This window comes from Trachurus japonicus, chromosome 9, assembly GCF_045865225.1.
Source record: "Trachurus japonicus isolate A0001 chromosome 9, Traja_1.0".
NCBI classification, from domain to species: Eukaryota; Metazoa; Chordata; class Actinopteri; order Carangiformes; family Carangidae; genus Trachurus; species Trachurus japonicus.
The window spans coordinates 4,038,720-4,057,079 of NC_140915.1; the positions used below are offsets into that span (position 1 = coordinate 4,038,720).

An 18,360-nucleotide genomic window follows, 5' to 3' on the forward strand; every position below is an offset into this window, starting at 1 on the left:
TCACACACCGGAGACGCGATTTCAGCTGCTATAAAGGAAATGCTTGATCAGAGGAATATTCCGTTGACAAAAGTGCACGTCATTTTGAGGGACAATGCCAGCAACAAGCTGCCGACAGATTGTATCCAGCTCCAAATGCAAATGCAACCTAAACGCCTGCAACAAGACGTCAGGACGAGATGGAACAGCACGTATTATATGATAGAGAGTCTTCTGGAGCAGAGGCGAGCCCTTGGTGCCTATGTTGTTGATCATGACCTGCCTGCGACACTGACAGTCCACCAGTGGACTCTGCTGGAAAAAACGATGGCTGTTTTAACGCCATTTGAAGAGCTCACTAGGAAAGTCAGCTCATCCACCGACTCTGCCGCTGACGTCATTCCAGCCGTCACAGTCCTCAAGCGCATCCTGGCTAAGGAAAATGAGGCCGATTCTGGCATTAAAACAATGAAAACGACCCTGCTACAAGCTGTCGACAAACGATTCAGCAGTGTGGAAGATGAACCCCTGTACGCACTTGCCACCTTGCTGGATCCAAGACATAACGACAGGTGAGATAGTAAACCATTACATAATAGAATCTTTATCTCCATAGTAACACTTGTGTGCAAATTTGAATGTGATAAGATGTCATGCACTGTACATTTAAAGTTATTATAAAATATAAATGATGTTATTATATTATTTTTTTAAAACAGCAATTGTGTGCATTGTATTGTGTGCAAGTCATTTAAAGCCCATCATTTCTTTATTTTTGTTTCAGATACTTTTCAGGTCCATAAAGCATGTGAAAGATGCACTGACTCAGGAACTTCAGGAAGCTGATTTGAGGAGCGGCAGAGCTGCATCAGAGGCTTCAGAACCAGCAGAGCCCCTCGGGTGGAAGCAGCAGCAGGATCACCACCACCACCAAGTAAGAGCAGCTTAAAGGAATAGTTCACTCAAAATTAAAATTTCACTCATTATCTCCCCCCCCTCATGTGGACTAAGGGCTGGGAGAAGTTTCAGAGTCCTCCGTGGCTTCTCTGAGTTACAGGGGGTCTCGGCGTAGCAGTGCATGTCCATATGACGGTTGCTAATGGATACCAACTGTCTTCGTAACAAAAAGACACACCAAAAAACATCCAAATACCTCCATGCTGCTCGTATGTAATGTCCGTCTTGTATTGAAGCCCCGAAATGTGAAATTGTTACGAAAAAAATTAAATAAGTCTATATTTCAAGCTTGTTTGTAACGGAAGCTCCTCTTCCTGGTCCGTCCAAATAGACTTATTTAATTTTTTTCAGAACAATTTCGCATTTCGGGGGTTCAACACAAGACGGACATTACATACGAGCAGCATGGAGGTATTTGGATGTTTTTTGGTGTGCCTTTTTGTTACGAAGACAGTTGGTATCCATTTGCAACCGTTATATTGACATGCACTGCTACGCCGAGACCCCCTGTAACTCAGAGAAGCCACGGAGGACTCTGAAACTTCTCCCAGCCCTTAGTCCACATGAGAGGGAGGAGATAATGAGTGCAATTTGAATTTTGGGTGAACTGTTCGTCTATCTAAGTCTTAGCCGCGAAGCTGAGCTCCTATGTTCTTGTGCCGATATCACTAGTTGAAATTGTATATTTTCAGAAATCATGGGCTATGATATTGCTCAGGTGCACGTGATGCAAAACGCTGTCAGAGCCGATAGACTTCAATCTTTATTTATTTATAAATAAAGCGTTTATTTATTTATAAATAAAGATTGAAGCCGATAGACTTGAGTGTGTAATTAATTTCAGTCCAAAAATAATTAGGTCAAAAGTGATTTAATACAAAACAAATAGACTACTATTCTTTATGTTTATTTATAATAAATTTTGGCGGACAAAGTTACCAAGCACTGCCCCCCCCCCCCCCATCATCCCTCATTCATCACTTATAAGGCTTTACCATGTTAGCATAACAGAAATCAATAAGAATCACATGAAAACACATACTGTCCATCTGAAGCATGCAGAATAATGAAATACAGAATATGATTACAGTGTAAGCCTCTACCCAGTCATGTGACCAGATGCCTTTAAAACCACACATCAAGGTGTTTAGTTCACGACTAAAATAATCTTCTACATTGACAGTTTTAATCAAATTATTAATCAATGTTAACCTTTGTACATCATATTTATTGCACTGCAAAAAAACGTAATGAACTTAGAATAATTTCTCGTTTACGACATATGAAAAACAAAATATCCCACAAAAATGAAACTTGTCACAAATACAGTTACAATGAGGAATGGGCCAATTAACCAGCTATCGGCTTTTCAATTCTCCAAAATATTGTTATTATATTGGCCTTTAAAATGCACTATCATTCGACCCCTAGTTCAGGTGACTCTGACAAGTCTGGGACTTTAAAGGGTTTTACAAAATGTTCCAAAACAAATAAGAAAAAGCATTAAAGACATTTGTGTGAGACACAAACACATGAGAGATTGTTTCTAACTCAGCTTCAGCTGTGTTGACAGGCAGTGATCCACCTCACACAGAACTCTGATCAGATCTGAACAAGCTGCTTCTCCTTTTTTTCGTACGCTGTCGATCACCTTTCGAGCTTTGTCTTCCCTGTTTGCTATCGCAGCAACAGACTCCATTTCAGGGTCAGTTACCACCTCACAGTCCAGGAGTTTATCCAGCAGCCTATGAAGAACCGGTTCAGTCACTCTCTCAATGAACTCAGTCCGAGCAGACTTCAGCCTCTTTGCTGCTGAGACACTTGGAGTCGGAGCAGAGACACTTGGAGACGGAGCTGAGACACTTGGAGTCGGAGCTGAGACACTTGGAGTTGGTTCTGGACGAGGACCTGGAAGATGAACAAGAAAGATACTTGTGTTCAAAAAACACATCTGTGCTTCAGAAACAAATTCAATAACAAGTGTAGGGATGGAACCACTCAAGAAAAACAATCTGTCTCGTCCAGTTTGCTCGTCTCAGTTCAGGACTCTGTAGAAAGTCCTTACAGCAGTAGCCCAGAAGTCACCAGTGATCACACTAGGCTGAACAGAACAGTAAAGTCCATCCAACACCACTTCTGAGCATTTTCAGCTCTAATGATCTTAAGGCGACGAGCTCTGACTCTGGGACGACGACATGTGACAGACTCACAAGTTACAGACACATCAACAGGAAGTTGATTAAACTGAAGTGTGGGGCACCGTACAGCTCAGTAGCAGGTGCCCTATAGACAGATGTTACAGTCCTCACTGCAGCTGGCCCCCGGTTTGAATCTATATCTGGTGGCCCTTTGCTGCATGTCATTCCCCCTCTCTAGCCTCAACATTTCCTGTCTCTCTCAACTATCGTATCAATTAAAGGCAAAAAGCCCCAAAAATATACTTAAAGAAAAAAAGGTGAAGTTTCTGAGCAACACCTGAAGGAGAACAGGGACGACTGATTCAGGACCTGATGGAGGACTGAGCACAAACATTTATACTCCTTATTTTATTGAAGGTCCTTTCAGTTCCTTTATGAATCTCCTTGGTCCCATTCTCTACGGTTTCCCACTAGTTTGACTCTCACTTGTCAACAAGAATGGATCACAGGATAAAAGTAGACAGAAGATGATCTGAGGCCCAGTAACAACAGAGACACCACATCAGGTGGATGAAGACTTTACCTGGCAGAGGAATCTGACACTCCCATACAGCTGTCTCGGTTTCATCTCGGACCTCTACATCGGCTTCCTCTGTGCTTGAAGGCAGGATGATCTGAAACGTCGGGTGGTAATTTGGTCCATAGTTCAGGTCAAAGTCTTTTTTCTGAAAACCAGCAGCACGTGTGTCAGTGTTTCCAGGTGAGTGACAACAGTTTGAGGAATCATGTCAGCTTTAGCCTGAAACACTCACCTTAGGCTGGACTCTATTGGCGTGCGGACAGTAAACTGTGTAAGTTTTATTTTGGACGAGTGTGCTTTCAGAAGGCATCTTGATGAACACACAGTCGTCGTGCTTCGCCTTCACCTGAAGAACAATCAGATCATTTCATTAGTGTTGAAAAGATTAATTCTACTGGGCTGGACCTACAGGACAGAGAGAGTCCTTTCTGAGCTCACACTGATCTTTGACCTTAATGTATTCATGTCAGTTTGTGGTAGTTCATGTCATCAGGTCTGTTCGTGATGAATTTAGAAAGTGAAGTAAAGTGAATCTCTAACACTTCAGTCTGTAGCCTTACCTCTTCCAGGGGGACGTTATGAGGTAGCAGATGCACATTGAGGCCTTGCTTCAGTGCCGTGAGGTTTGGTTGGTGGAACAGCAGAATTTGACTGCAAACTGGTTTTATGTTGTTCCACCACCTCCATATGAGATCCTGAACCCAGACCAGGCCAAAGGCAGAAAGATGAGGGACTGAGATGATCACATGAGTGTCTGTGACCTCCAGTGGTTCGATGAAGCTCATTCCATCATCAGTGATGTGGGCGACAGACAGCAGACCGTCATAGAGCAGAGCTGTGGAAACACAGAGACAACAACCTCGTTACAACAGCAGTGATCATTTCAGTCACTGTTGTCAACATCAGGAAATTAATCAGGAGGCTGGTGAAGGATAGTGCCCTGATTTTCCAGTGTATTCATGTAATAAATGTACATGTCAATTAGATGGTCACACAACTTAAGTTATATAATTAGTTCTTCATTGCTCTAACAAACACAATCACTTGCTCACCATCCTTTGTTTCACAATGTGGGAGGTGGAGCTGGCAGACGGCATCCTCAGGACACTGGATGTTGAACAGCGGTCCTGCAGCCATCTTGCCAACTGAGTGGAGGAGGCTCTCATCCCATTGGACAGTCCTGTAGAGCAGCTCCGCCTCCTGAGCCACAACAAACACCAGTCCAGTTGAAGAACACTGGAACTGGCCTGGACCAGGACACCTGAACCTGTGGGACACAGAAGGCTGAGTGACCACCTCAGACCCTGAGATGAAAAAGGTTCAACATTGGCTAAAACATTGTGTTCCTCCTGACTCAGCTGACTGAGAGCTGATCCAGCTGATGTTCCCTCACACAGTCGACCATGAGACCAACGATGCAGAGACACATCTGCTGTGGCTCAGGAGAAGCTGTGAAGGAAGAGGAAGGTACTTTGGTAAAAACTGTGTTGACTGTTTATTGCATGTTTACCTGTATGAGACTTGTGTAGATTTAGTTTCCAGTTCAGGTTTGAAGCTTGACTGCTGCAATTCAGAGAGAAACAATGTAAGCTGGTTTATTACAATTAAAAATATATTGTGTCGAGTGAAGCCAACGGATTTGTTCAACAGTCCTGAGTGACCTTGGGCATAGTGGACAGAGTTTGAGGGGATACATTGACAATGGCAATGTAATAATTTACAGACTGCATCTGAGAAGCAGCAGGTTCTGCAGAGAAATGATAAATGTTTTGTGAAATAAGTTCATGCTTGAGGTTATCATTGTTAATGGGGCTGACCCAAAAAAATCGAAGCATCGAAGCTTCGTTCGTTGCCATGGTAATCGATCATTAAGTCCGTGATCGATTTTTTTCCCTTTTTCCTTTTTGACACCGGTTCTCATCGGCAATTGGCACATTAAAATGAGTAGGCTACTTGGCATCCTGGAAACCTGCCGGATTTTGGAGATATGCAGTGTTTGTTTGCCATTACCCCCCCCCCCCCATCCCCCACCCCCGGATAGAATAGATTACTATTATTATTATGCAACTCGTCTGAAACCACTAAACTGTCTAAACTATGAGTTTGTTTCTACACTGAAGCTCTCATTGTTGTTACCAGCACAGGAGATATTCTCTGATTATTTTTCCCCTCTGTTGAGCCCTGAAGTCTGTCTGGAAAACACAATGTTTTTCTCTCACCTTCAGCTTTGTGTTGTCCTTAAGCTTCAAGCTGTCTTCATCAAACCTCTTCACCTTTGAGCCATCCTCAGGGGCCTTCAGCTCTGCGTTGTCCTCAGATTCCTTCAGCTTTGAGTCATCCTCAGAGGCCTTCAGCTCTGCGTTGTCCTCAGATTCCTTCAGCTTTGAGTCATCCTCAGAGGTCTTCAGCTCTGCGTTGTCCTCAGAGACCTTTGGCTTTGTGTCATCCCCAAAAACCTTCAGTTCTGAGTCACCTGTTGAAAGAGAAGAAACAAGGAACATCTCAGAAATCAGTGTCAATTGGAAGGAAAGTTTCTTATATGAAAGATTCATACACGTGGAAATTTAAACATCACTTCTTTCCTATGATGACCCTGTTTGTCGTCCTTTGTTTCATTTGTTGTATTCAAGCCAAAAAAGAAAGTATGAAAAAACAATATGCAATTCATAAAACTATTGGTGAAATGAGTCCAGATTAATTTCCCAGTCAGACTGATGAAGAGGAGACAGAGGTTCAGTACTCACAGGTTTTGCCTCTGGAAGCTTTAATCACCTCTCCCCTGATCCTGTAGGAACAAACACAACAGAGCCAGAGGGAAATAATCAGGTTTTGTTTGAGTTTGCTTTATTAAACCAAACTGTGATGATCCAGGATCAGACTCACCCAGCTGAGTTTTAACTGATCCTGATCAATGTGTTAGTCAGTGACCTTTGGGATCAACCAGAGCTTTTAAGTTTCATGTTCAACCAGGTTACCATGGTGTCACCATGTTTACTAATGATCTGATCTTTCCGGCTTTGTGCCCGATCATGAGCGCGTAATTCACGACCAGCGGTATTATGTCTACGACACTCTACGATGCCCCGACAGAAAGTCTACCACGTTAGAATCTTTTGAATGTTTTTGCCCAGTCTGATATCTCCTACGACGTGAATCTTGATGTTGACCAATAGAACGACAGAGCTCTGACGCATTGTTTACACACAGTCAACATGTGCTTCATGTCTGCAATATAAGTGAATGGTTTTTAGTTGAACACATCCCTTAATATCCCCCACGCTCTCTGTGAAGGACAAACAGTCAGACCCAGGAACGGCTCCACCATCATTTTTCGTCCTGTTATTTTCAAGTCTGACCAGAAGACCGCTATCACACAGCGCTGCAGTATCCATGACTGACAGTTTGCTGTGACGCCTCCCTGATGGCCTATGAACTCACGCAGGGGCGATGATTGGTCGGGGTCATACTTGTAGTGTTGCCAGTCTCCCGACCAAGGCAAGAATTTATGCCACTGTGATCGTTTAATCTGACAGGGTGACCATCGTGAAAGACAAAAAATCGTGTAGTCTGAACCTGGCTTTACCTACATGTATCCTCAGAGGTGGGTAGTAATGCACTACATTTACTCTGTTACATTTACTTGAGTAACTTTTTGAATAAACTGTACTTGTTAGAGTAGCTTTACTTTTTACTTTTACTTAAGTATATTTGTGAAGAAAATGCGGTACTTTTACTCGCTTAAATTGAGCTACATTATGCTCGCTACTCGCTTATTTTTATCAATCCAATGCCCAATCTGTTTGTTTACGTTTTGACAAAGATACGTCCAACAGAGGCTTTGTCACATGACTGTGCTTTACGTACATTCTCATGTTTACATTACACATATAATATAAAAACTGCTACTGATTGTAGACGGTCACATGGTTTTCTATTATGTTTTTAATTCACTTATTACGTTCTTTGTTCACTCACCATAATATAACAATGTTCTGATTCCTGTATGTCTATGTGCTAAATTTAAGCATTATATTTCTTGGTTATTTGTGATTTACATATATATTTATCACTTTTCTCCTGGCTTGTCCACTACTACTACTACTACTAAAGAACAAGATCTCAGATACAGGGTTCATGACCATGTCCCACCGGGAGGAGACCCCAAAGAAGACCCAGGACACACTGGAGTGACTATGTCACTTGGCTGGCCTGGGAACGCCTTGGGATCCTCCCTGAAGAGCTGGAGGAAGAGTCTGGGGAGAGGGAAGTCTGGGTGTCCCTGCTCAGACTGCTGCCCCCGCGACCCGGCCCCGGATAAGAGGAAGAAGATGGATGGATGGAATATTATTCTAAAGTAAAAATACTCTTACTTGAGTGAAATGTATAGCTACTACACCAACCTCTGCCTACTCCAGTTACTGTCAACTTGAGTGTCAACAATAAAACATACCAGCCTCAGCCACTGGCCCATTATCACATGCTAGCACTGTCATGATACACTACAGCAGTGCTAGCAGTTAGCTGACTAGTAAAAGCAACACTTTAAACTCATTGATAACATCAATAACAGGAAGCTAGCTAAGAATAGCACGTCTACTCTACCTGTCACTAATGAGACCAGGTGTGTAACATTATGTGCACATAACAGAGGACCTCTCATGGACCAACAACATCACATCACTGGCCAATGAAACCCAGCAGCCCTGTTTTCTCATCATGTGTTCCTTCTACTGAGGAGACGCTGAGAACGGGCGCATGACGTCTGTCCGACTACCCATTTCTCCGACCACCCATTTCTCCGACTCCGACCATACATTTCTTTATTTTTGCGTCCATCAGTCCGACCTCCCACTTCTCCGACTTAAGTAGCCCTAACCCTTAACCTTACCCTAAACCTAACCTTAACACTGTAGGATGGGTAGTCGGAGAAATGAGCCGTCGGACTTGTGGGCAGTCGGACTGACGTATGCTCCCCGCTGAGAACACTCTGACCTGCTACATCACTGTGTGGTTTGGAAACTGAACCACCTCCGACTGATCCATCCCTCTACTGACCTCACAGTCTCCAGTCTACAGTCTGGACTCTCCAGAAGAGCAAAAAGATCCTTCAGGTCTGAATCCTGCAGGTTGTTTCCACCCAGGTCCAGGTGTCTCAGGTGGGAGGGGTTGGACTTCAGAGCTGAGACCAGAAAAGAACAGCTGATCTTTGACAACCTACAGTCGGCCAATCTGAATAAAGAATAAAAGAAGAAGAGTTTGTTTTTTCAGTTTAAAACTCTTAAGTCAGTGAACACAACATCACATCAGTCTGTGTGGACTGTACCACACACACACACACACACACACACACACACACACACCTGGAGGGATCAGATTATTGATTGTTGATGACTATGGAGTGAAGTGAAGAGTCATTGTCAGTGTGAGAGAAGAACAAGTGGAAACATGAGACAACAACTATTTCAAACGTCCTTCATTCATGACATCAAAGTCAATGATTCAAGTTCTGAGTGAAGATCAATCAGGTTCAATTGTGGATCAAAGATCTAAGATCTACAACAGTAACAGTCAGTGAACTGACCTCAGAGTCTCCAGTCTACAGTCTGGACTCTCCAGAAAACCACGCAGATCCTCCAGCTTGCTGGAGCTCAGGTCCAGGTATCTCAGGTGGGAGGGGTTGGACTTCAGAGCTGAGCCCAGAGAAGAACAGCTGATCTCTGACAAACTGCAGCCCCACAATCTGAATAAAGAATAAAAGAAGAATAGTTTGTTTTTTCCAGTGTCTCTGAACCTTTTTTCACATTAAAACTCCTAAGTCAGTGAACACAACATCACATCAGTCTGTGTGGACTCAACACAATCACAATCAACACACACACACACACACACACACACACACACACACACACACACACACACACACACACACACACACACACACACACACACACACACACACACACACACACACACACACACACACTATTATTGATGACATAGAGTGAAGTGAAGAGTCATTGTCAGTGTGAGAGAAGAACAAGTGGAAACATGAGACAACAACTATTTCAAACGTCCTTCATTCGTGACATCAAAGTCAATGATTCAAGTTCTGAGTGAAGATCAATCAGGTTCAGTTGTGGATCAAAGATCTAAGATCTACAACAGTAACAGTCAGTGAACTGACCTCAGAGTCTCCAGTCTACAGTCTGGACTCTCCAGAAAACCACGCAGATCCTCCAGCTTGTTGTAGCTCAGGTCCAGTTCTCTCAGGTGGGAGGGGTTGGACTTCAGAGCTGAGCCCAGAGAAGAACAGCTGATCTCTGACAAACTGCAGCCCGACAATCTGAATAAAGAATAAAAGAAGAAGACCGAGTTGTTGTTTTTTTATTTTATTTTTTACATTGTCTCTGAACCTTTTTTCAGTTCTTTTAACTCAGTGAACACATCAGTCTGTGTGGAGTGAACAATCAACATGTTTCTTGTTCTTTTGACACAACATTCAAACATTCTGTCAGGTAGACGGAGAGCTGCTGTGTCCCAGCTGCTTCCTGCTGTCCACACTGACTGTGAAGTGGTCTCTTCCTCACAGCTCCACTGGCAGAGAGCAGCTGAAGAGCTGAAGCTGGATGAAGCTTCTTAGCTTCAGCTCCAGAGGCTGTGGACACAGTCACAGTGGCTCAGGAGACACTGTCCACTGTCTGAAGCTGACCTCTGACCCCTCACTGACACTGGAGTCATGTGACCAGAGGCTGCTTCACACACACTGTGGACAGGAAGTAAACTCCTTTAATGTCATGTGACCATGAGCTGAAGCTTCCTTCCTGTGGAGCCCAGTGTTGATGTTCATGAGCCTCGGTGTCTCCACAGTGGGATCATCAAACCAACACTGTTCTCTGAGCTACAGGACATTAACCTGACCTCTCACACTGGGAAGCTGCTTTGACCTTTGACCTTTGACCCTGAACCAAGCAAAGAGGGAAAACTCAGATCTACATCACATCTGCTCAGCTGCTACAGTGGCTGATCCAGCTGTTCTGTTAGCAGCTTCATCTGAGAGCAGCTCATCATCACCATCATCACACTGACCTCTGAGTGACCTCTGACCCTTCACCTTCTACCAGCTGCCGTAACATGGAGTCACAATCAGTCGCTGCTTCAAACTGAACTTCACACAACTGAACACAGACAAAAGTCCAACAGGTCCAGTCAGTGAACTCACCTCAGAGTCTCCAGTTTACAGTTTGGACTCTCCAGTCCAGCACACAGAACCTCCACTGATGAATCACTCAGGATGTTGTCACTCAGGTCCAGGTGTCTCAGGTGGGAGGGTTTGGACTTCAGAGCTGAGGCCACGACTTCACAGTGACTCTCTGAGAGTCCACAATAAACAAGTCTGTGAAGAGAGAAAATATGAAATGTGTCAGAATGAAATCAGATGAAAACTGCAGTAAAAACACAGTTAATGCATCTGATGACAGGACGTGATGATGTGTTTTAGATGTGTGTCTGTGTTTTAGATGAAGATTCATCAGGTTTGAACAAAACCAAAGAGTGAAAAAAAAACAACTAAATGACTGTTTTTGTTGATTAAATCGCAACAATCACAACAAACTGAAGATCCACATGTTGGAGCTCACAGCTTTTCACCTTAAAAAATAAAACACAACTCACTTGGAAATGTTTCAAAGTCAAACTGAGAATAATGAAAATCAGTGAAAACTGTGTTTATCTGAACTCAATTAAACTACGTGTGGTGGGGTGGAGTGGTTGCCGAACAACGCCAGAATGTGGCAAGGTGAAGAGGGCCCGGGCGGGGATTGAACCCACACCTCCCGGGTAAGAGTCATGCGTGCCTGCCAGTCACCCAAAGGGACATTCCCTTGGCCAAGTAGCCAAGGCACATAATCAATTGGAGGCATAGTGACAGGAACCTCAACTGTCACATACTGATCAATAATTATATTGATTATGTCTGGACTCACTCAGCCTTCCTGCAGTTCCTCACAGCTGGGATCAGTCTCCGTCGTCCCTGATCTGATGTGTTGTACTTCTTCAGGTCCAACTGGTCCAGAACCTGGTCTGACATCTGCAGCGTGTAGGCCAGAGCTGAACACTGGATCTCAGAGAGTTCCTCTGATCTGTTCTCTGACTCCAGGAACTGTTGGATGTCCTGATGAACTGACTGGTCCTTCATCTCTGTCAGACAGTGCAAGATGTTGATGCTTCTGTCAGGAGAGATGTAATCACTGTTAATCTCCTTCAGGTTGTTGATGATTCTCTGGATGGTTTCTGGACTGTTGTCTGTCTGACCCAGCAGACCTCCTAACAGCCTCTGTATGGACTCCAGAGAGAGGCCATGAAGGAAGCGAACAAACAGGTCCAGGTGACCATTTCTGCTCCAGAGGGATTTCTGCATGGCGCTCTGCAGGAAGTCGTCCAGGGTTCGAGTACTGTCATCTTCTTCCAGGAAGTTCACTTGGCTTAAAACGTTAACGTATTGCTCTTCTAGGAAGTTCTCCAGGACCTGTGTGTTCCTGTTGGTGAAACAGTGGAACATGTAGACTGCAGCCAGAAACTCCTGAACACTCAGATGAACAAAGCAGTAGACTGTTTTCTGGAAGATCACACTCTCTCTTTTGAAGATCTCAGTACAGAGTCCTGAGTTCACCAAGGCCTCTGTGACATCCAGACCACACTGCTCCAGGTCTTCTTGGTAGAACATGATGTTTCCTTCCTCCAGCTGTTCAAACGCCAGCCTCCCCAGCTTCAGAAGAACTTCCCTGTCGGCCTCCGTCAGCTCCTGTGGACTCGTCTCATGTCCTTCACCGTACTTGTTCTTCTCCCTCTTTGTCTGGACCAGCAGGAAGTGTGAGAACAGGTCAGTCGTGGTCTTGGGCAGCTCTCCTCTCTGGTCTGTGGTCAACATGTGCTCCAGAACTGTAGCAGTGATCCAGCAGAAGACTGGGACTTGACACATGATGTGGAGGGTCCTGGACGTCTTGATGTGTGAGATGATTCTTCTGGACAGATCTTCATCACTGGACCTCCTCCTGAAGTACTCCTCTATCTGGGCGTCAGTGAAGCCTCGAACCTCTGTTACCCTGTCGACACATGTAGGAGGGATCTGATTGGCTGCTGCAGGTCTGGAGGTGATCCAGACCAGAGCCGAAGGAAGCAGATTCCCCTGGATGAGGTTTGTCAGCAGCACGTTGACTGATGACCTCTGTGTGACATCAGACACAACCTCCCTGTTGTTGAAGTCCAGTGACAGTCGGCTTTCATCCAGGCCGTCAAAGATGAAGAGAAGTTTACAGACAGCCAGCTGCTCTGCTGTGACCTTCTGTAATGTTGGATGGAAAACATGGAGCAGCCTGAGAAGACTCAACCGCTGATCTCTGATCAGGTTCAGCTCCCTGAACGAAAGCAGAACCAGCAGACTGACATCTTGGTTCTCCAAGCCCTCGGCCCAGTCCAGAGTGAACTTCTGCACCGAGAAGGTTTTTCCAACGCCAGCGACGCCATTGGTCAGAACCACTCTGATGGGTCTCTGTTGGACAGATGAGACCGTAGAGACGTCCTCTCTCTGTTGGACAGGTGAGACCATAGAGACGTCCTCTCTCTGTTGGACAGGTGAGACCATAGAGACGTCTCTCTGTTGGACAGGTGAGACAGTAGAGACGTCCTCTCTCTGTTGGACAGGTGAGACCGTAGAGACGTCCTCTCTCTGTTGGACAGGTGAGACCGTAGAGACGTCCTCTCTCTGTTGGACAGGTGCGTCTTTAAAGATGTCGTTGCACTTGATTGGAGTGTCATGGAGGGTCTTCTTCTTGGACGTTGTCTCAAGCTGTCTCACCTCATGTTGGGTATTAACCTCTTCACTCTGTCCCTCTGTGATGTAGAGCTCAGTGTAGATCCTGTTGAGGAGGATCCAACTTCCTGTTCCACTTCCTGTTGCCTCAGTTCCTTCAGTCACTCGTTCACATCTGCTCCTCAGACTGATCTTATGTTGATCTAAAACCTCCTGCAGACCACCATCTGCTGAGAGAGAAGAGACAGAGTCAGACTGAAGACAGAGACTCTGACAATCTGATCGGATTATTTACAGTAACAGAGAAAATTAGAAACGGTGAAAGTCATCACAAACTATTTTTTAATTTTTCAAGTTTTGGGAGCAGAACTAAGAACATCAGAGGCATTTAAAAATGCAGCCTCTTGGATGAGATCTGAAACCTCTTTAACTATCTACAACCAAGGGGGCAGTTGTCGGTCTGAGAAGTGAAGCTCACTTCAGCGTTAAAAAAACTGCAATCCCCTCGGCTGTCACTGGGGGCTGGCTCCAGAAGGGAGCAACTCCAATTGAGCCCCATGTTAAAATAGCTGACTTTATATCCTCAATAAACATACTTACAGCCTGGTACATTTTATTTTTTTGGTCTCAACCGATAGTTTCTACCCCCGCACACACTCTGAGGGGGGTGAATTTTTTAAAAACTCTACCGTTTTACTATTATTAGGTTTAAAATTCTGGCCAATTAGGGCGCGGAAACGTTGAGTGACAGGTCCGGAGACCGCTGCTTCGAGGCCAGTGGGTGGGTTCTCGGCTGGCCAACTGCCGCACCTCTCCAAATATGGCAAGTAGAATCCAACATGGCGCAGTTCAAACCCCCGTAGTAGCGGCACAAAACAGACTCCCCCAAACCAATGGGTGACGTCACGGTGCTACGGCCATTCTTTATACAGTCTATGTCTACAACCAAGTCTAGTTGACCTAGATCCAACTTCGTCATAACGCTGGGTGCTTGTTAATGTCATCTGAACCGAACATTTGGCTCATGGGTAAAAACAGCACAGGAACAGCTTCTTCAGAATAACTTATGTATTTTTTTAATGTCCACTCCAGAACAAGACAAACAGTGCTGTTGTGGCACTGTCATCACACTGCACCTTATCACTCCACCCAGTCTAAACCAATGAAAACACCAAGGACAAACTACAAAGTAGAAGGTAGTTCCTATTTTTCACAACAATATACAGAATATTTTTAATCACATCATGAATTTTTCGTCATAGAAAACATCTAACCAATAACAAAACCACTCTTCAAAATAACTCTTCACAAAAATTAATTCCATCTTACATTAGTTGGAAAATCTTGTAAGTTATTGTTCCTCGTTTTCAATAGTGACATCATTTTAAATGTCCATTATCCTAAAACAGGCCAAGTGTCAGGTTAAAGTCTAAAACTAAAAGGAAGACACCTGAACATGCCTCCCCACTCCCCACGGCTTGACTCCTCGAGACTTACGGTGAGTGTGTTACGTCATTTCCTGCCTGTGCCTGCTGCACTGTTGCTGTGTTGTGTTAGACTCTCTCAATCCTCCGTCTAGTGTTCTGCCAATTTAATCACTTTAAGCACCAGTGTACACCACGTTTTGCTACATTACACAACTTTCTGTCACTTAAGTCTTTAACAGGACTTTCTTTGTATTTCCCCATTCAACTTGTTGTATTTGCCACAAGTCCGCTAGCTTAGCTTAGCATACTAGCTATGGCTGCTCCCTCTCTTTCCGCTTCTCCCTCCTCCTCCTCTCCCTCCCTCTCCTGCTCTGTGTGTCGGATGTTCAGCTACTCCTCTGCCTCCTTTAGTGATAATGGTACGTGTAATAAGTGTAGCATGTTTGTAGTTCTGGAGGCGATACTCAGCGAGTTAGAGTCCCGGCTCCGCACCATGGAGGCTAGTTCAGCTACAGTAGCTTCACAGTCCAGCTTAGCCGGTGCGGAGCCACCTAGCCTAGCCGCCGCTAGCAGTTCCCCCCCAGCCCCCGTGCAGCCGGGAACTAGCCAGTTCCACTGGGTGACAACACGAGGGAAACATAGACGCAATAAGCCCGTGTTGGCCCACCAACCCCTTCACGTCTCCAACTACTTTTCCCCACTCAGCGACACACCCGCTGAGAACGTAACTCAACATGTCGGCTCTGTTGCTCACAGCTCCGCTGTGAAGTCGGCATTAGTCATTGGCAGCTCTGTTTTACGGAACGTGAAGGTAGAGACTCCAGCGAACATAAAGTGCATCCCAGGGGCCAAAGCGGGCGACGTTGAGGCTAATCTGAAGCTGCTGGCATGTAAACGTAAGGTTAAATACAGTAAGACTGTAATCCATGTCGGCGCTAATGACACCCGGCTTCGCCAGTCGGAGTTAACTAAGGTTAACATGGCTTCGGTGTGCAACTTTGCAAAGACAGTGTCGGACTCCGTAATTTTTCCTGGCCCGTTGCCCAATTTAGCGAGTGACGATGTGTTTAGCCGCATGCGTTCATTCCATCGCTGGATGTCTAGGTGGTGCTTAGATAACGACGTGGCTTACATAGATAACTGGACCTCCTTCTGGGGAAAGATTGGTCTGATTCGGAGACAGGCACGTGCAGAGGGGGGGGCGGAGGGTGCTGAAGCACCTGCCCCTTTGATCCTTGATGCCCAAAGTGCCCTTTTGTCGGTGCTTTTTTTTTTTTTTTTTTTTTTTTTTGTGTGTGTGTGTTTGTGTGAAGGCCTGATAATGATTATGATAATAATAATTCATGTTGCCTAAATGAAATTACCTGGCTCAACTTGGTAACATGGGTAACATCATCCACCAAGACGTGCCCCGACGTGCCCCCGCAGCAGCAAGAGATGGGCTCGGCCCAAAATCCAACATCACACGTGCAACAATGTTGCATTTACCCTATGAAACGGGAGTAGTGACGGACTGGCCATAGGGCAGGGGTGGGCAATTATTTTTTCCAGAGGGCCACACTGACTCCGATAAAGTGAGTGAAGGGCCACACGATTCGAAATCAAATTGAAACATCAAATATTTATTGCTGAATTATATATAATTATATATTAGCCTATATAACTACATATATTTGGTGGAAATGATTGCATTACAATAGGCTGACAGCCCACAATCAATGTAATCGCATTTTCAACTTTTATCCATCACAGATCACTGAAGAAACATGCTGTATTATGATATAAATATGGACTCAAGGCAGATTGTTTTATCAAAACTTACTGACCATAAATGACTGCACCAATTAATAATGTTCACAGACACCTGGATATTATAATTAAGCACTCAGATCCTTTTCAGTTCTGATTCAGTGAGACTGTTCTATTTGTATGTAGATAACCTTTTATTTATGAAGAAACACAATACTCCTTTGCTCCTGCCTAACAGCACCAACATGAAAAAAAAGACTGATTTGATTACAAGCGTAGCCATTGGTGGATGGAGGCTTCAGACGCACGTGGCTACAATCAGTCATATGGTCGATCACGTCAGAAAACCCAGCGATTTAATCACAGTTTGCTAAACCTTAGTGTTTGAGAAATAATAATTAGGTGCCGCGATGTTGCTTTATAACCGTCAGCAGTTATGATTCGGCTGATGGAGGGTTGTGAAACACCGGCCCGGTCCCGCGGTCTAGGCTACCGCTGACAGGGTCGCGGTGGTCAGAAACTCCGCTGTGGAGAAAAGCTGCAGCAGAGCGGCTGCTCTCCCTCCTCCGTCGGAGCTCCGGTGTCCGATAGAGAAAGAGACTGAGCAGCCGTTCATCACTGTCTTCTACCTGGAGGAGGTTACTTTCTGTCTGCGATGTGCAAGCTCCTGTTCTAACAGGGCTGTCACTGTTTCAAACAGCTGATTAGTGCGCATCAACGTAATAAAAGCAATCGGGTCATAATACCAGTTCGGCTCGCACTTCGGCTCGCGGGCCGGATTGAGACGGCATGCGGGCCGGGTCTGGCCCGCGGGCCGTAAAATGCCCATGTATGCCATAGGGGGATGTGGGCAAATGCCACAACGGACGGACCGAGACCGAGGTGACTGCGACCGCTGCGTGAAGATGCAGTCCTGCTGATGAGATCAAGATCAAAGTCGGATGGGACCAACTGTTTTACCGCTGGCCAACTCCTAAAGACGGCAGACACGACATAGCTACATGCAGTGTTGGTAATAACGGCGTTAGAGTATAACAGCGTTACTAACGGCGTTATATTTTTCAGTAACGAGTAATCTAATTGATTACTTTTCCCATCGTTACAACGCCGTTGCCGTTACTGAGAATGTGAAGTGGCGCGTTACTACAGTTCGGTTGAATGAAACGCAAGGTGGTTTCGGCCACACATCAGCTGCCTCAGGTCAGGGCATGACGGCGAGCTAAGGTAACGCAGCTAACGCAGCATCCGAGACCGATCAGCTGTGCGCCAGTGCAGCCCCTGGGACACAGCTCGAGGGTCACAGCGAGACACACAAGCACCCACTCCACCCGAGCAGCAGCAGCGGTATGAATCCGACAGACAGACGGACTCCAATTATGACGCCTGAAACGCTAAACACAGAGCAATCGCTCTGGGTAAACACAGCTGATCGATCGAAAAAAAAAAAAAAGACCGCTGGAGTGAATTTACTTTCCGTCACTGAAAACAGGTTCTTGAATGTAACTCGGTCAAGATGCAGCATGATGATGATGATGGTAAAATTTACAGATAAAAATATGCGTTTTTTCATCAGCATCAGTCTACAGAAATGACGGTTAGAGGGGAAAAGGCTTTATGCACAGCTCCACAGCTCCACTGCTCCTGATTCCAGGTGTCTGACCATTGTTGTGACTACTGAGGTCAGAGTCACAGACAAACCTGGATTAATCAGTTTGTCCAATA

At 45.1% G+C, this 18,360-nt stretch overlaps 1 protein-coding gene across 1 annotated transcript in view; it reads right to left on the reverse strand.

The window, feature by feature from the left end:
• Positions 1-2,168: 2,168 nt before the first annotated feature.
• LOC146980677 (NACHT, LRR and PYD domains-containing protein 1-like) overlaps positions 2,169-18,360 on the reverse strand; it is a 64,764-nt gene continuing 48,572 nt past the window's right edge. The window contains exons 2-12 of the mRNA XM_085787990.1: positions 11,637-13,689; positions 10,874-11,047; positions 9,839-9,997; positions 9,276-9,394; positions 5,874-6,127; positions 5,165-5,217; positions 4,707-4,921; positions 4,215-4,489; positions 3,887-4,000; positions 3,658-3,799; positions 2,169-2,844 (exon numbers count right to left, since the gene is read on the reverse strand). Of these exons, the coding sequence (XP_085644116.1) occupies positions 2,483-2,844; positions 3,658-3,799; positions 3,887-4,000; positions 4,215-4,489; positions 4,707-4,921; positions 5,165-5,217; positions 5,874-6,127; positions 9,276-9,394; positions 9,839-9,997; positions 10,874-11,047; positions 11,637-13,689 (3,920 nt within the window). The 3' untranslated portion in view covers positions 2,169-2,482. The remainder of the gene's footprint in view (positions 2,845-3,657; positions 3,800-3,886; positions 4,001-4,214; positions 4,490-4,706; positions 4,922-5,164; positions 5,218-5,873; positions 6,128-9,275; positions 9,395-9,838; positions 9,998-10,873; positions 11,048-11,636; positions 13,690-18,360) is intronic.